This window comes from Mobula birostris, chromosome 10, assembly GCF_030028105.1.
Source record: "Mobula birostris isolate sMobBir1 chromosome 10, sMobBir1.hap1, whole genome shotgun sequence".
NCBI lineage: Eukaryota > Metazoa > Chordata > Chondrichthyes > Myliobatiformes > Myliobatidae > Mobula > Mobula birostris.
In genome coordinates this window covers 41,061,913-41,078,506 of record NC_092379.1, presented here as the reverse complement: position 1 = coordinate 41,078,506, position 16,594 = coordinate 41,061,913, and the positions used below count along the sequence as shown (strand labels likewise).

General features: G+C 44.2%; 1 protein-coding gene across 1 annotated transcript in view; it reads right to left on the bottom strand.

Moving 5' to 3' along the window:
• LOC140203619 (serine/threonine-protein phosphatase 2A 65 kDa regulatory subunit A beta isoform-like) overlaps positions 1-14,253 on the bottom strand; it is a 34,804-nt gene extending 20,551 nt beyond the window's left edge. The window contains exons 1-7 of the mRNA XM_072269667.1: positions 14,185-14,253; positions 12,560-12,650; positions 12,386-12,486; positions 8,757-8,989; positions 8,079-8,100; positions 4,710-4,865; positions 1,287-1,359 (exon numbers count right to left, since the gene is read on the bottom strand). Of these exons, the coding sequence (XP_072125768.1) occupies positions 1,287-1,359; positions 4,710-4,865; positions 8,079-8,100; positions 8,757-8,989; positions 12,386-12,486; positions 12,560-12,650; positions 14,185-14,253 (745 nt within the window). The remainder of the gene's footprint in view (positions 1-1,286; positions 1,360-4,709; positions 4,866-8,078; positions 8,101-8,756; positions 8,990-12,385; positions 12,487-12,559; positions 12,651-14,184) is intronic.
• Positions 14,254-16,594: the final 2,341 nt, after the last annotated feature.

Here is a 16,594-nt window from a genome sequence, read left to right as displayed (position 1 = left end):
GCTGGCAGCTCGTTCCATTCTCATGACCCTCTGTGTGAAGAAGTTTCCCCTCATGTTCCCCTTAAACTTGTAACCTTTCACTCTTAACCCATGACCTCTGGTTGTAGTCCAACCCAACCACAGTGGAAAAAACCTGCTTGCATTTATCCCATCCATACCCCCCCCATAATATTGTACCTCCATCAAATCTCTTCTCATCTTCTGCATTCTGAAGAATACAGTCCTAACCTATTCAATCTTTCCTTATAAGTCAGGTCCTCAAGACCAGGCAACATCCTTATAAATTTGCTCTGCATTCTTTCAACCTTGTTTACATCTTTCACAGGAGTTCAAAGTTCAGGGCTGTCCACGGAAGGGGTCGCACCTCTGGTGAAGGGGCTTGTCGTGTCCATTCCGGGGCAGCTCACTCATCTTTGCTCCCCACCGGACACTCATCTCTCCCCTGTGGCTGCAAGCAGCCATTTGCACGTGACAGCAGTCTCATACTCCAGTGAGATTGGGACAAGCCAGTCCTAGCACGCAAAGTCAGCCTCAGCGGACTGGGCGGGTGTGATCTACAGTAAAACCCAACGGCCAGGAAGGTGGCTCTGCATCGCTCTGTGGAGAACGAGGGGCATGAAAAGACACAGAAAGCATCCTGGTCATCCACTGCAAACAAGAAGACCCCTGTTTCTTCTGGCGCTTGTTCATACCACTGGACCCGGACTTCTGAGGCCGAGAGTGGAACTGCCACAGTGCAAAGGCTTTTCCATTTTAAAAACTCTCCCGCACAGGTTTCCTGTCATCGTCGGACAAAATGTGCAACCACCATGCGTACTATACACAACCTTGACATTTGCCTCCTTACAGGCAGCCACAAAGCAAAGGAACCCAACAGAACCCATTAAAAACAGAAAACCATCAATCACACAATGCGCAGGAAAAAAAGACAAATTGTGCAGACAAGAAACGGAAGCAAATAATGTTCAGAACTGCACTGCAAAATGCCAGGTTGTACAGCTGGATCAAAGGCCTCGCCTCCACTAGGAAAGTTACAGGCACAGATTGCAGTGTCATTGCCAAAAACGAGAGTCTATTACTAAAGTAATTGATAGTTGTTTCTGCTGCCAAAAAGTTGTCACTGTGCTTCACCAACAACATCTTAACCGGATGGAAAAGACAAGAATGAGAATTCCCAACCAACCTTTAACTTTGTTGGCCCCAGCTGCTCGCACTTCAGCCTCACAATCTTTCAACAGGTTTTGGAAAGCAGGAACCAGATCATTTTCCGCAATTTCAGGACCCACAGTTTTCTGAAGCCTTAAAGGCAAGAGAAACCAAATGAGTAACAAAGATAGAGCGGGTTTCAATAGCAGCAATCTGTGCATTAACACGTGAACAGGGGAATCACAAAGACATCACCATCTTTCTTTTCCACACTCGTCTCGCTGCTGCCATCAGGTAGAAGGTACAGAACCCTCAGGACCCACACCACCAGGTTCAAGAACAGTTACTACCCCTCAACCATCAGGTAGAAGGTACAGGAGCCTCAGGACTCAAACCACCAGGTTCAAGAACAGTCACTACCCCTCAACCATCAGGTAGAAGGTGCAGGAGCCTCAGGACCCACACCACCAGGTTCAAGAACAGTTACTACCCTTCAACCATCAGGCTCTTGAACTACAGGGGATAAGTACACTTTATCGATTGAGATGTTCCCACAATCAATGATCTTACTTTAATTACTCTTTATCTTGTTATTTCATACCCTTGTTATTTATTGCTATTTATTTATATTTGCATTTGTACTTTATCTTTTATTGATCCTGTTTACAGTTACTATTCTATAGAAATTGCTATGCCCACAGGAAAATGAATCTCAGGGTTGTACGTGGTGACATGTATGTACTCTGAAAATATGAACTTCAAAATTGAAAATCTGAACTGTATTTTAGCTACGGACTTCATTGCAAGATTAGTTTATATGTGGTCTTGAGCATAGAAAGTGCCTTCTGTTGTGGTCTGTCATTAGCATTGACAGCAGAACATTATAAATACAATAAACTCCGTACCGTTATAATGCAATTGTTTTCCAATAATGGGTTGGTGCCAATTTCACAAGTGCTCTGGCAACCTTTATCTTGTTCTGGCATATTTCCCCTTCCTTTCCAGTCCTGATGAAAGGTCTTGGCCGAAAACATCCACTGCTTATTCACTTCCATAGATGCAGCCTGACCTGCTGAGTTCCCCCTGCATTTTGTGTGAACCCTTTCCCATGAACTTTCCTTCAACTATCACTTTCTAGAATATTCCCCTTCTCCTCCACACCACCCCCCCCCGCCCCCCACGTTCTTATTCTGGCATCTTCCCCCTTCATTTCTGGTCCTGATGAAGGGTCTTGGCGCAAAACACCGACTGTTTATTCACTTCATTAGATGCAGCCTGACCTGCTGAGTTCTTCCAGCATTTTTGTGTGTTACCTTATATGGAGCTTATTTTTGAACACGGGTTAGTTATCGTATAAAGACAGACAATATAACGTCTTTGCCTGTTCCAAGGGTAACAATCCTAAGATGACAAAATGGCTGTGTTTTCTGTGTGCTTTTCAACACTGGTCCATCTGTAATTTGCTTTAATTTTCGATCAGGTTTACAGTTTTGAATTATGTAATTTTATCATGGGTGGCAGGGTGGAAATACATCTCTACCAAGAGAGGTGTAAGGCGTTCCTTCCCTCCGCTAGCCTGCAGGTCACCCTTGGGCAAGGTGTAGCACCTGCTTAGCCAACCCACCCCCCCAATCAGGGTCACGTGAAGCTATGGGGTAAGAGGAAAGAAACCCAGAGAAATGTTGCCATTGTGTTCAGATGTTTATCAATGAGTGGATACCTCATGCTCTGGTAAAGAAATAAATGAGAGGGGAGAAAAAAGGAATGGTTATATAAATGATGTCCATTTAGAAGCAGCAATCTTAAGTGTTACCCAGGTAAAACAGCTGTAATGATCTATCCTTGGTAAAATATCCACAGATAAACCAGCTGTTTCAGTACAGATTTTACACTTATGCAGAAAAGAAAGATTTAATCTCAATGCTTTGGGGTGGGACTGGAATTTCCTGGCCTCAAGAGAAGGAATTTTAAATTTTTAAAGAAAGGCAAAGTTGAGAAAATATTGTCGTTGATGGCTCTGAATCCGAAAGTATGGTACACAGACAACAACGTGAGCAATTGTAATCAGCTAGTTTCTCACGTCAAAAAAGCTAAATAATGTTACTTAATCATTAAATAATGCTTCTTAATTGTTAAATAATGTTAACCTGATTGTTATTGTTTGCAATTAACCTGTGTAGGCAATGTGCCTTTATTTTGAGGATTTGGATTACACTGTGGTGAGAAAAGCACAGAGATTTCAGTTGATCCGAGTGTTTTCCCAGGCTGGGAAAGTCTAAGACTAAAGGGCATAGATTTAATTGGAGACACAGAACAGAACAAGCTGTTCCGGCCCTTCAAACTGCACCGCCAGTAACCCACCAACTTGTGCAACAATCTACAATGACCCTTTAGCCTACTAACCAGAATGCTTTTGGACTGTGCGAGGAAACCGGAGCACCAGGAGGAAGCCTGAGGCAACAAGGTTTTATACTGAGAACAAAGACCATCTGGTTCAAAAAACATAAAACACACAGGAGATTCTGCAGATGCTGGAAACCTAGCACAAAATACTGGAGGAACTCAGCAGGCCAGGCAGCATCTATGGAAATGAAATAAACAGTCGATCTTTCGGGCCGAGACTGCTCTTCGGGACTATAAATCTGCCGATGACACAACTATTCTTGGCAGAATTTCAGATGGTGACAAGGAGCCGAAGAGGAGTGAGATAGATCAGCTGGTTGAGTGGTGTGGCAACAATCTGGCACTTTGTCAGTAAGACCAAGGAACTGATTGTGGACCACAGGAAGGTGAAGTTGAATCACAACCTCCCTACCCCATACCCGGTCTGTGTGAAGTCAGCAGTGGGAAGGAACCAGCAAGGTCCAGTCCATCAAAAGTTTTAAGCAGCATTTAATTAATGTACTACATCACAAAATTTACCACAATGACAGTAAGACCAAGGAACTGATTGTGGACGTCAGGAAGGGGAAGTCAAGGGAACACACATCAGTCCTAATCAAGGGGACTGTGGAAAGGGTGAGTAGTTTCAAGTTCCTGAGTGTCAAAGTCTCTGAGGATCGTCCTGGCTTTTCGACCTTTCGGCTCATTTTTAAACAGAACTGAAGTTCCCCTTAACTTCCTCCAGTCAAAAGTGAAAAATATCAGTGTCATCAACCTGTGCACGTGCTGAATCCCCAGATCCCTGGCACTATGCCAACAAGTTTGTTCTAAACCCCTGTCACAGGATTATCCTTCAGATACACTGAAAAAGATCTGAGCTCAATTCAGACCAACTTTGTTCTATTTCAGATCCATGTTTAAAAACAGGCTAATTAAATGAATCTGGTAAGAAATCTCAGCACCTTTTGGCATGTCAGTCAATTATATTAAAAATACGCAGGTGCTTGATTTAATGATTTTTTAAAACTATATTAGAGGAACTAATCGTGTTTTCATGACTTTTGACAGAATCAGAAGGGATTCCAGCTGGAACAGAAAACTTAAAGACTAGCTTTAAAACATAAATGCACCATATCATCATACCAAAGAGATGCACTTTGTGCTGTAGCAATAACACGTACTTCAGAAAATTTGTCTGCCACCACATAGCGAACACGCCAGGATTCATCGTCCACTGCCTGCCGGAGGGTCGGCATCACCAACGCTTCCAGGTCTTCCTGGGGCAGCAGCTGGGCTATGCTCACACAAGCCTCAACTGCCAACAGCCTCACCGAATCCTGTGAAAAAGATGTTCAAACCGGGTTTGAGCTGGTTCTTCATTAAAAAACAAAATTAATTTACTGAAGTTAACATTAGGAAGAACTAATCTCATCAAAAAAATCATAAAAATAAATACTGACAATATAACAATTGTTTCCCGGATGATATCCGTCAGATCACCTAGAACATAGCAACAGGTTTCATTACTTTGCAATGTGTGCTGGAATCTTCCCAGGATACAAGTACTGGAGTGTATCAACATGCAACCTTTGATGGAAGCATTCCTTGGATTAGTATATTCGCAAATGTCATGACAGAGCAAAATTTATTGATGAATCAATTTTCTTTCTCCTGCTCTTGAAGCACCACTCTCTGCTGAGTGAATCTCCAAGCTAATCACCCAAGTGGTCACTTTTCACCGTAGGATGTAGGAGCTGAATTAGGCCATTTGGCCCATCGAGTCTGCTCTGCCATTTCATCATGGTTGATCCATTTCACCTTCAGCCCAATCTCCTGCCCTCTCCCCATATCCCTTCATCGAAACATGGAAATCTACAGCACTTTACAGGCCATCCGGCCCCAAAGTTGTGCAGACCAAGTAACCTACTCGAGAAACTGCCTAGAATTTCCCTACCGCATAGCCCTCTATTTTTCTAAGCTCCATGTACCTATCTAAGAGTCTCTTAAAAAACCCTACTGTATCCATCTCTACCACCTTTGTTGTCAGTGCATTCCACACACCCACCACTCTCTAGGTGAGAAACTTACCTCTGATGTCTCCCTTATACCTACTTTCAAGCACCTTAAAACTATGCCCCCTCATGTTAGCCATTTCAGCCCTGGGAAAAAGCCTCCGGCTATCCACACGATTAATACCTCTCATCATCTTACACGCTTCAACCAGGTCACTTCTCATGCCCTGACTAATCAAGAATCTATCAAACTCTCTGCCCTGAATATACCCAATGACTCTGCCTCTGTGACAATGAATTCCACAGATTCTCTGGATAAGGAAATCCTTCCTCAGCTCCATTCTAATTGGATAAACCTCTGCTCTGAGATTGCTTCCTCTGGTCTTAGGCTGTTCCACCATAGAAAACATCCTCCCCATATCCACTCTAGAGGCCTTTCAGTATTTGACAGGTTACAATGAGATCCCTCCCCCTCATTCTTCTGAATTCAAATGAGTACAGGCACAGAGCCATCGAATGCTCCTCGTACGACAAGCCTTTCAATCCTGGAATCAGTTTCGTGACCCTCCTTTGTACCCACTCCTGTCTTGGCACACCCTTTGTTAGATAAGGGGCCCAAAACTACCTTCAATATTCCAAGTGAAGCCTTATAAAATGTGAACATTACATCCTTGTTTTCATATGCTAGCCATCATTGGTGGGGTCTGAACCTGAAGCAAGTGTGAACATCTCCTTGGCTACAGATGTGAAGGTTTATTTCCAGGAGTCACTGGACAGTAACCAGAAGAGAAGCTTACTCAACACCAAGGAGCACACGTCCAACTGTTAACCAGAAGCTAGGTGAGGGTCAAAGTGTCCATCCCAGCTCCCCTTCAGCGTACCATTTCTGTACGACTCTGGCTCCTTAGTACACGAGTATACTGCGGACTGCGTCAAGCCTTTTGCCCGGGATACTTTAGGTTGGAGGAATATGAAAGGACACACACTGATTAAACAGTTCGCTCTTCAGGCAAAAGCCTCAAGATAACCACCTTCTTGGAGGAGCATCTCCAGCTGGAGTACTGGAATGGTGTAATCATGCCAATAGATTGACAGGCACTGCTTTCATCTGCTGTGGACAAAGGAACTTTATACAGCAGGGGCTCCCAACCTGGGGCCCCTCAGTTGATGGTAGGGGGTCGATGGCGTAAAAGAGGGTTGTGAACCCCAGTTACAAAGGTGAACAGATGGTGCAGACTACGACAACAGAAAGTTTGCAAGCAGGAAGTAGCATTAATAAGGTGCAGCATATTGAGTACGTAGACATATTAACCAGACGCAACTCAGTTCTTTGCCACGGACACACCATCCGTACTAATCTTTCCCACCTCCAGCTCATCCATACAGTAAAATGCAAGCGGTAATGTGGGGGGGCGGGTGGGGGGAGGTGTGAAATCATGCAATTGCTCCAGTGGAGTAGTCGCCCATTGATGCAGAACTTAACAATTCGCAAGCAGAAATACAAGCACTAAAAATTGACATTTTTGCAATTAATGTTTCTAAATCAGAAGCTACTAAAATATTTTGCTAAACCCATCATCATGTGCTGTGTCATATGCTATGGGTGGTCACAGTCTTTCCATGACCCTGATTGTTCTCCGTAAAGTTTTCTACAGAAGTGGTTTGTCATTTCCGCCTTCTGGGCAGTGTGTGTCTTTACAAGGTGGGTGACCCCCAGCCCATTATCAATACACTTCAGAAACTGTCTACCTGGCGTCAGGGGTCGCATAACCGGGACTTGTGATCTGCACCGGCTGCTCATCCACCACCTGACCCCATGGCTTCACCTGACCCTGATCGGGGCGGGGGCGGGGGCGGGGGCGGGGGCGGGGGAGGGGGCGGGGGGGGAGGGGTCGATGGTATCGAAGCAGGAGCTACACCTTGCCCAAGGGTGGCCTGCAGACCAGCAGAAGGAAGCCTTACACCTCCTTTGGTAGAGACGCATCTCCACCACACCACCCAAAAATCCAATATTTGTGGTATTCAGATTTTATCCTGAGAAATACTTCAAGATAGCAACAGAACATAGAAATTTACAGCACATTACAGGCCCTTCAGCCCACAATGTTGTGCTGACCACATAACCTACTCTAGAAGCTGCCCAGAATTTCCCCACCATACAGACCTGTCTTTTTCTGAAACAACTGACTGTATCTGAAAGTTTACACAAATGACACCACAAAAAATTTTAATTCAGGGAGTAAAGCGGCTGGAAGTGAACCCCAGATGTGGGACTCCTGCACTTGGAGCAGAACAGAGCCATTGGTTGTGGACTGCAGGGGCACACAGTTACCAAAGCAACCTTCTCGTCCGACAAAACTCAAACACCTCCGAACAAGTGAAATCCTCTGCGCGCCAGATTAATCAAAATGGCCCTGAAGCAGAGCAACAGGCTTGACAAGACACGGCTCTCAAAAAGAGCACGCCTTTGTAAATGACAAGGCCACTTCAACCCCACAGCCGAGAGTAAGCGATGAGCACCACTCGACTATGATGCACCTCGGCTTTTGCTCCTTCCTCACTAAAAACACACAAAAAACCTTCAGTTTATGTCATTAAAAACAAAAATGCCACACTTTCTGTGCTATTTTGGGGCTGATTATTCTCTAAACTAGAAACTTCTACCCACTCAGTTAAAACAAGGTCCTGTCCACCATGGTGGTAGCATCTTATCGTCAATAAAACCAAATTATACTGAAATTGGGTGGCAGGAAGGAAATACGTCCCTGCCAAAGGAGGTGTAAGGCACTCCTTCCCTCCACTAGCCTGCAGGTCACCCTAGGGCAAGGTGTAGCACCCGCTTAGCCTCCCCGATCAGGACTACGTGAAGCCGTGGGAGCAGGTGGTGGACGGTTGTATGAGCAGCAGGTGCAGATCTCAACTCCTGACACTGACACCAGGCAGACAGTCTCGGAAGCGTATTGATAATGGGCTGGGGGTCACCCGTCTTGTAAAGACACACGCTGCCCAGAAAGAAGGCGATGGCAAACCACTTCTGTAGAAAACTTCGCCAAGAACAATCATGTCCACGGAAAGACCCACGATCGCCCACACCATACGACACGGTACATCATGAGCGATACTACAGGATGTAGATTTTCTACAATAATACAGTAATATTCCTAGCTAACTTCTATCATGTTCATTTGCAGCATTCCAAGGGAGGAAAGTACTTACTGACGCAGCTCGGTCTTTACAGAGCTGGATACCCGAGGGTAGCAGACACTGAAAAGGCTGCATGCCGAAGTCCTGGACGTGAACCAGTCACCACAAGTCAGGCGCTTGACCAGTGGCACAAAGTGGACTTCTAGGTCTGCAGGAGAGTGCTCGTGTGAGATGGCTCGCAGTGAATCGATGGCTTTATCTCGTACTACCGATTTTTCCACCGTTGCCAGGTTCTCCAAGGGAGGCTGATTAGTGGGAAAGAATTAAACTGAAACACATCTTCGTTTTACTCTACTTCTAAGAAACACAATATTTAGAAACAATCTTTAAGATAAATTCTTAAATTGCTGAGAATTAAGAATTCTCATAAAGAAAATGAGACAGAGAAACATTTAAAGGCAGAACAATATACAGCCGTGCTGGAGGACAAAACACAAACTATCAAAAACTGTATAAATCAAAGGACATATTTTCTCAATCACAGAAATTCTGAAGGTTCCTAACCCAGAAAACACTGTACTAATATTAAATAAATGGAAATTATACTGACACGTCCCTAATTATCAGCAATTACTATTTCGTCTTCACATTAAGTACCAATAATTGTTCAGCCTATGAGGTTTTAATATGCAAATAAACATGAAGCTGCCTGTCATAATAATTTTGCCAAAGTTTGAGGTAAGCCCATGGTCATCCACTTTGTAGGAAGAAATAAAAGTGTAAACTACTTTCTAAATTGGGAGAAAATTCAAGAATCTGAGGTGCAAAGGGACTTGGGAGTCCTTGTGCAGCATTCACTAAAGGTTAACTTGCAGGCTGAGGAAGGCAAATGCAATGTTAGCAGTCATTTCCAGAGGACTAGAATATAAAAGCAGGGATGTAATGTTAAGGTTTTATAATGTATTGGTGAGGCATCATTTAGAGTATTATGAGGAGATTTGGGCCCCTCATCTCAGAAAGGAGGTGCTGACATTGTGCAGAGTTTAAAGGAGATTCACAAAAATAATACTGGGAATGGAAGGCTTGTCACGTGAGGAGCGTTTGATGGCTCTGGGCCTGTACTCGCTGGAGTTCAGAAGAATGAGAAGAGACCTCATTGAAACCTATCAAATGTTGGAAGGTCTGAATAGAGTGGATGTGGAGAGGATGTTTCCTATGGCAGGGGAGTCTAAGGCTAGAGGACGCAGCCCCAGAATAGAGGGATATGCTTTTAGAATGAAAATGATGAGGAATTTCTTCAGCCAGAGGGTGGTGAATATGTGGAATTCTGTGCCACAGGTGGCTGTGGAGATCAAGTCATTGGGTATATTTAAGGCAGAGATTGATAGGTTCTTGATAGGTTCATGGCATCAAAGGTTACTGGGAGAAGACTGGGGAGTGGGGCAGAGGAGGGGAAAAAAGATCAGCCATGATTGAAAGACAAATTGATAAGACTCTTGATTAATCGCAGCATGAAAGGATACAGGGAGAAGGCAGGAGATTGGGGCTGAGAGGGGAAAATGGATCGATGGGCCAAATAGCCTAACTCTGCACCTATATCTTAATAGAACTATTCAAACAACAACTGTGCCCACGTTTCAGTTTAGAATTGCAGGCATCACAGGGGCTCCGAGAAAACGTTTCTGAATTGCTATTTTCTGTAATACAAAGCCACGCCATCTCAGCGTTCTTCAAGAAACACTGCTAAGAGTTTGTGATATTTTATATACAGCCTCCATCCACACATGAGCGAATTGGATTCCTTACGTAAATGCTTTAAGAATTCTCTGCCTGTACTCGCAGGTAATTTTACACAAAAAGAAAACAGTTTTGAAAGGAGTATCAATACAAAAAGAACGTACACACTCTATATGCAACATACTGACGCTGGAATGTCTAATTTGGAACAACTGCAAACAATAAAGTAAAACATGGAACAGTACAGTACAGAAACAGGCCATTCGGCCCACAATGTTGTGCTGAACCAGCTAAAAAGAAAACAGAAACCACCAAGAACTGATCCCTCCTACCTACACAATGTCCATCTCCCTCCATCTTTCTCATACCCATGTGCCTATCCAAAAGTCTCTGAAAAGCCTCTACCATCATACCAGTCAATGTATTCCAGGCATCCACCACTCTGATGGTAAAAAAACTTACCCCTCACATCCCCCTTGAACCTACCTACCCACTCTCACCTTCAATGCATACCTCTGGTATTAGACATTTAAATCCAGGGAAACAGATACTCTTCTCTACTTTATCCATGCACATGCTTCTCATAGTCTTACAAACCTCTATCAGATCTCCCCTCGGCCTCCAGCGCTTCAGAGAAAACAACATAAGTTTATCCAGCTCTCATGATCGCATGTCCTCTAAACCAGGCAACATTCTGGCGAACCTCTTCTGCATCGACTCCAAAGCCCCAACATCTTTCCTATAGTGGGACAATCAGAACTGCATGCAATACTCCAGACGTGGCCTACCCAGAGTCTGATAAAGTTGCAGCACTTCCTCTAAAGCAGGCAGCATCCTGGTTAGACCTCATTGATCGAGCTGCTTTGGTAGTTTCATAAATTGAGTTCGTTATTTTAATTCCGAATTGTCCTATGATGAACTGATCACTGAAAATCATTTTAATTTGAACTATGCCCTGTAATAGCCTGAGGCCCTCGTTATTTAATTTCAGAATCTTGTTCCCCATTGCGGGTATTTAAAACCAATACAATTATGTTATTTTAAATAAATATTTAATGCGTAGGCCCATTGCATCTGGGCATTAAAATCTGTGTTTTGTTTCCCCCAGTTGGGCTCATGTTGAACGTACATTTGGTCAATACAGAGCAGAGGTTTCAGTGTTTGGGGGACGGTATCAGTCCATGTACATTTTCCAACAGGCTGCGCGGGTGAACCTGGATCAGGGGTAGAGTAACTACACTTCACTGCAGCAATTCTCAATGAAACACCCCTCCAATATTTCAACCAGGTCCTGAAGAAGGGTCTCGGCCAGAAACATCGACCGCTTACTCTTTTCCACAGACGCTGCCTGAGCTGCTGAGTTCCTCCAGCGTTTTGTGAGAGTTGCTTTGGATTTCCAGCATCTGCAGACTTTCTCCTGCTTACAAATATGTTGGGGTGGCACAAAGCCTCATCTGCCTCAAAGATTTTATTGCAAACAATAAAAGCAGAGAGGGTTCTGTATGTGTCCATTTACCCCTCATTCAAGCAACCCATCATAACAAAGAAAGATTACAGGGACATTGCCGGGTCTACAGGACCTGAGTTACAGGGAAAGATTGAATATGTTAGGACTTCTTTAACTTGGAACATAGAAGATTGCAAAGAGATATGACAGAAGGAGACAAGATTATGAGGGGTTTAGATAGGGTAAATGCAAGCAGTCATTGTCCACTGAGGTTGGATGAGACTGCAGCTAGAGGTCATGGGTTAAGGGTGAAAGGTGAAATGTTTAAGGGGAACATGTGCTGAACTTTTCTATGACTAATTATTAAGTCATTTACTTTATCATTGCCTGTGGTACCCTGCTGCTTTGAGAATCATCTTCTGGAAATTAACCTTTATTAAGACAGTAATACCACTTCAATGGCATTAACCGCGAGTCCGTCTTGTGCAGTGCTTTGTAAATGTACGTCCGCTCTTACCAGCAAACAGTGAACATACTCCGGTCCGCCAACGAGCACCGTGAAGCTCCCTAGTTGCTCTGCTAATGCCAGCAGTGCCTCGTCTTCATCGAAAATGGTGTCTGCATCGAGACGAGAAATCAGTGGCAAGGCGACTCTGAGAGGCAGCTCAACCACACGCAGCTTTGTACCTACCAGTCAGAAGTGGGAGCAGCTCATTCCGGGTACGCTCTACCCCCAAGGCCAAGGCAGTTGTGGACAGTTGCTTTATGTTGTTCAACCGTAACTGGGGAAAGGAAAGAAATGAAATTGATCAATGCCATCCAACCCTGAACAGAATTCTGGAAAAAAAAAGATATTTTGCTTAAACTATGCTGCAATCAAAAATACACCACTGTAACAATTGTTGTAACAATTAAATGCAGGTAATGGCGAACAGAACAGAAACCCATAGCAGAAACCATTATTTCCAGAGCAGAGTGAGGTTATTGTTGTGACAGAAAGATTGGATCTCACGATTTAGCGATTCAATCCATTTCTTGCTTGGGCATTGTTGTGTATGTGGCCGGGTTACACAATAAAACGATAAATAAAAATGCTGGAGACTGGAGCCAAGTTAACAGGGTTTTTCTCACTGACGGAACCCGAACTGAACACAGATATACAGATCAATACGCGCCTAATAGCGCATGCTCAATAACGCGTTACTACGACATAAAATAGTCCCATGTTATACAGTAGGCTATATAGTACAGGCATAATTCATTAGTACAGTTGATGAGGTTGAGTAATAACACTGGCCACTCCACTGGGCACCGCACAACATTATTCTCATCAGCACAAGTCCTGAGCCCAGTCAGTAAAAGGTTTCTCCTTCTACAGGTGCCAAGCCTCTGCTTTGGTCACCCATTTCCATGAATACAGGACCATAATTCACTGAACGTGGTGCCATGGGTAGATATGGTCATGAAGAAAGCTTCTGGCACCTTGGCCTTCGTAAATCAAGGTAAGTTTGGATGTTATGTTGAATTTCTATAAGACAGTAGTAAGACCTAATTTGGAGTGTCGTGTGCAGTTTCAGCTGCCGACCCACAGGAAAGATGTCAGTAAAGTTGAAAGAGTACAGAGGAGATTTATAAGGATGGTGCCAGGACTGGAGGACCTGAGTTATGAGGGAAGATTGAATAGGTTAGGCCCTTATTCCTTGATACATAGAAGATTGAGAGGAGATTTGACAGAGGTATGAGGGATCTAGGGTAAATGCAAGCAGACTTTTTCCACTGAGGTTGGGTGGGACTACAACCAGAGGCCATGGTTTAAGGGTGAAAGGTGAGAGGTTTAAGGGGAACATGAGGGGGAATTTCTTCACTCAGAAGGTGGTGAGCGTGTGGAATGAGCTGCCAGCACAAGTGGTGGATGCGAGCTCGATTGAATTGACTTTATTACCAACATCCTTCATACACACGAGTAAAAATCTTTATGTTGCATCTCCGTCTAAATGTGCAATTTATAATGAATAGTATGTATGTATGGTTCACAGTAATGTTAACTGCTAAGGCTATTAAAGTGGCTTCTCTGTAATGTTAACTGCTAAGGCTAATGTAATATCTTCCCTGTAATGCTAACTGCTGATGTAATGGTTTCTCTGTAGCTGTGATGTTTGGGTTATAACTACAGATAATGGGGAACTAACCAATGGGAGACATGTTCTTCTATCTTGTATGTTTGGAAACTGAGTTGGTACACAGGCTTTCAGGTGAGGCGAGCGAAGAGGAAGGACAAGTGTGGGGAGCGCTCGGTGGTCACAGGACGGCATATACGGGAATTCGAGGGTCCGGAGGTTGCCGGCGGTTCTGCGGAGGTCGTTTATGGAAGAACCCCAGATGCATGAGCTCCAACAATTTTTGTGCACAAATTGATAACTTTAATAAGAGCGGCACCTTTGTCTTTTATAACTGGGGAGAGACAACCTAATGCACTATTGAATGCTACATACTTTTCAAAGACTTGTGAACGTCAGAAGCAATATAGCAATGCAAAGGGCCTTAAGAATAAGTTGAGGGTGGTATGAAGGATCTTCCAGCAATGGAACAGAAACAAAACGAATAAAGCTAGATCAAGTCCTTTGAATAACCATATACTTAATTTCTTCAACAATTTTCCAAATTAAACAATAAATATTGTGGATAGCAAATTGATTTTGGAGTAGTATATACATAGAACTTTCTTATTTCCCTAATCAAAGACTGGCAGGACAGTCAAGGTAAGAAGGTATAACAATAATCTTACCTCTAGTTTTTTAATGAGTCTGGCCTCCTGTGCCTTCAATCTCTCCTTCTGATACTTTTCATGTACTTCCTTCAAATTGTCTACAATAGATCTCTTGTCAGATGCTGTCTCTGTTAGGGATGCAATCAAATCAAAGTTATAATAGGTAGTAGCTTCCAATTCAACCAATTATTTATCATTCAAGATATACACCTCAGCAGGGAGAAATCAACTAACAATTTTATTTAGTTTCTATTCATTTATTGCTATCTGAAGCTTAAGTTTCCAATTAAAATCCATCTGATTCAATGCAGTAATATCTGCCAGAATTAAATGGAAACTCTCACATACCATTTTGTTTTGCTTATCACACATGTACTGAGAGCCCCAGTCTTAGAACACATACCGACTAACACATGTAGGGTTCTTGGTAATGTTAACTGCTAAGGCTAATGAAATGGCATCTCTGTAATGCTAACTGCTGATGTAATAGTTTGTCTGTAGCTGCGATATTTGGGTTTTAACTACAGATAACAGGGAACTAACCAAATGAGAGACACATTATTCTATCTTGTTTGTCTGGGAACCGAGCTTTTGCGGTTTTTCGGTCGAGGCGAGTGAGGAGGTAGAACGAGTGTGGGAAGTGCTCGGTGATCACCGAATGGAGTCTACGGGAATTCGAGGGTCCAGCGGTTGGCAACGTTTCGGCGGAGGTCATTGAGGAGGAACACCGGAGGCGTGAGCTCCAACGATTTTTGTGCACAAACTGTTAACTTTAACAAGAGTGGCATCTTTGTCTTTTATATTTGGTTTCTCTACTAACCACACAACAAAATAAGAGATATAAAGTGTAATCACTTAATAGCTAGATAGAATTGGGGACCACGTGGCCGAGGCCCCAGACTGTGATTACTCTGCGCTCATTCTTGGGGTTCTGTGGTTGGTATCGGAGATCCGTGAAGGGCTATGCCAAAGTGAGTCACCCCTTGAACCAGCTTCAGTGTGGTTACCCTCCCTTGGGGAAGAAAGGGAAAGGGAAAAGGGGACGGGAGGTTGGAGAATATCTAAACCCATCGGAGCCCTTTCAACAGATGCAAAATGCGAGGAGGCTTTTCAGTCGCTGAAAGAGTTGCTGACCCAGACACCGGTGCTGGCTTTTGCAGAGCCCCGACTACCGTATGTTGTATCAGGATCAGGGCACCGGGTTGAGGCCTGTGGTGTTCATCAGCTGGAGCTTGTTGCCCTCTGAGAGAAACTCTCCCACCCACAAGTTGGAATTTGTGGCGTTGAAATGGGCAGCGGTGGATAAGCTGAGTGACTGTCTCTCTGGAGCCAAGTTTGAGGTGAGGACGGACAACAATCCCCTCACTTACATCCTGACCTTGGCGAAACTGGATGCCACAGATGGTTGGCGGCCTTGTCGGTATATGATTTCAGCCTGAAGTACCGGCTGGGGAGCCGGAACATTGATGCAGATGCTTTGTCCCGACGGGTGCATGAGGGACTGGACATGGACGAGGAGTGGGAGAGTGTTCCTGCCCCTGGGGTGAAGGCCATGTGTCAGTTTGCCATCACCGTGAAGGCCGAGGAAAAGGAAAGGGCGGATCGAGCAGTGGATCATTTGGGGGCTTCTGATGACACCCTACCTCCAGTTTACTGTAACCTGACTGTTCTGAAGAGCAAGCAGCTGCCGGAATTGAGTTCTGGAGGAGTGGCAGCTGCTCGGTGAGATGATCCGGGCACTGGCACTATTTGGTATGTATTTGGAAAGGGGGATATGGCGCAGGCGGAGAAGACAAAACATGCTTCAGTACCTCCATTACTGAGAGAATAGCCTCGTTTGAAGTTAAAGAACCAAATTTTATACCGGCCACGTCAGCCCCGGACCGACCTCGGCCTTGCCAGCTGGTTCTGCCTGAGAAGTATCGGAGCATTGCGTTGAGGTCACTTCATGATGATTCT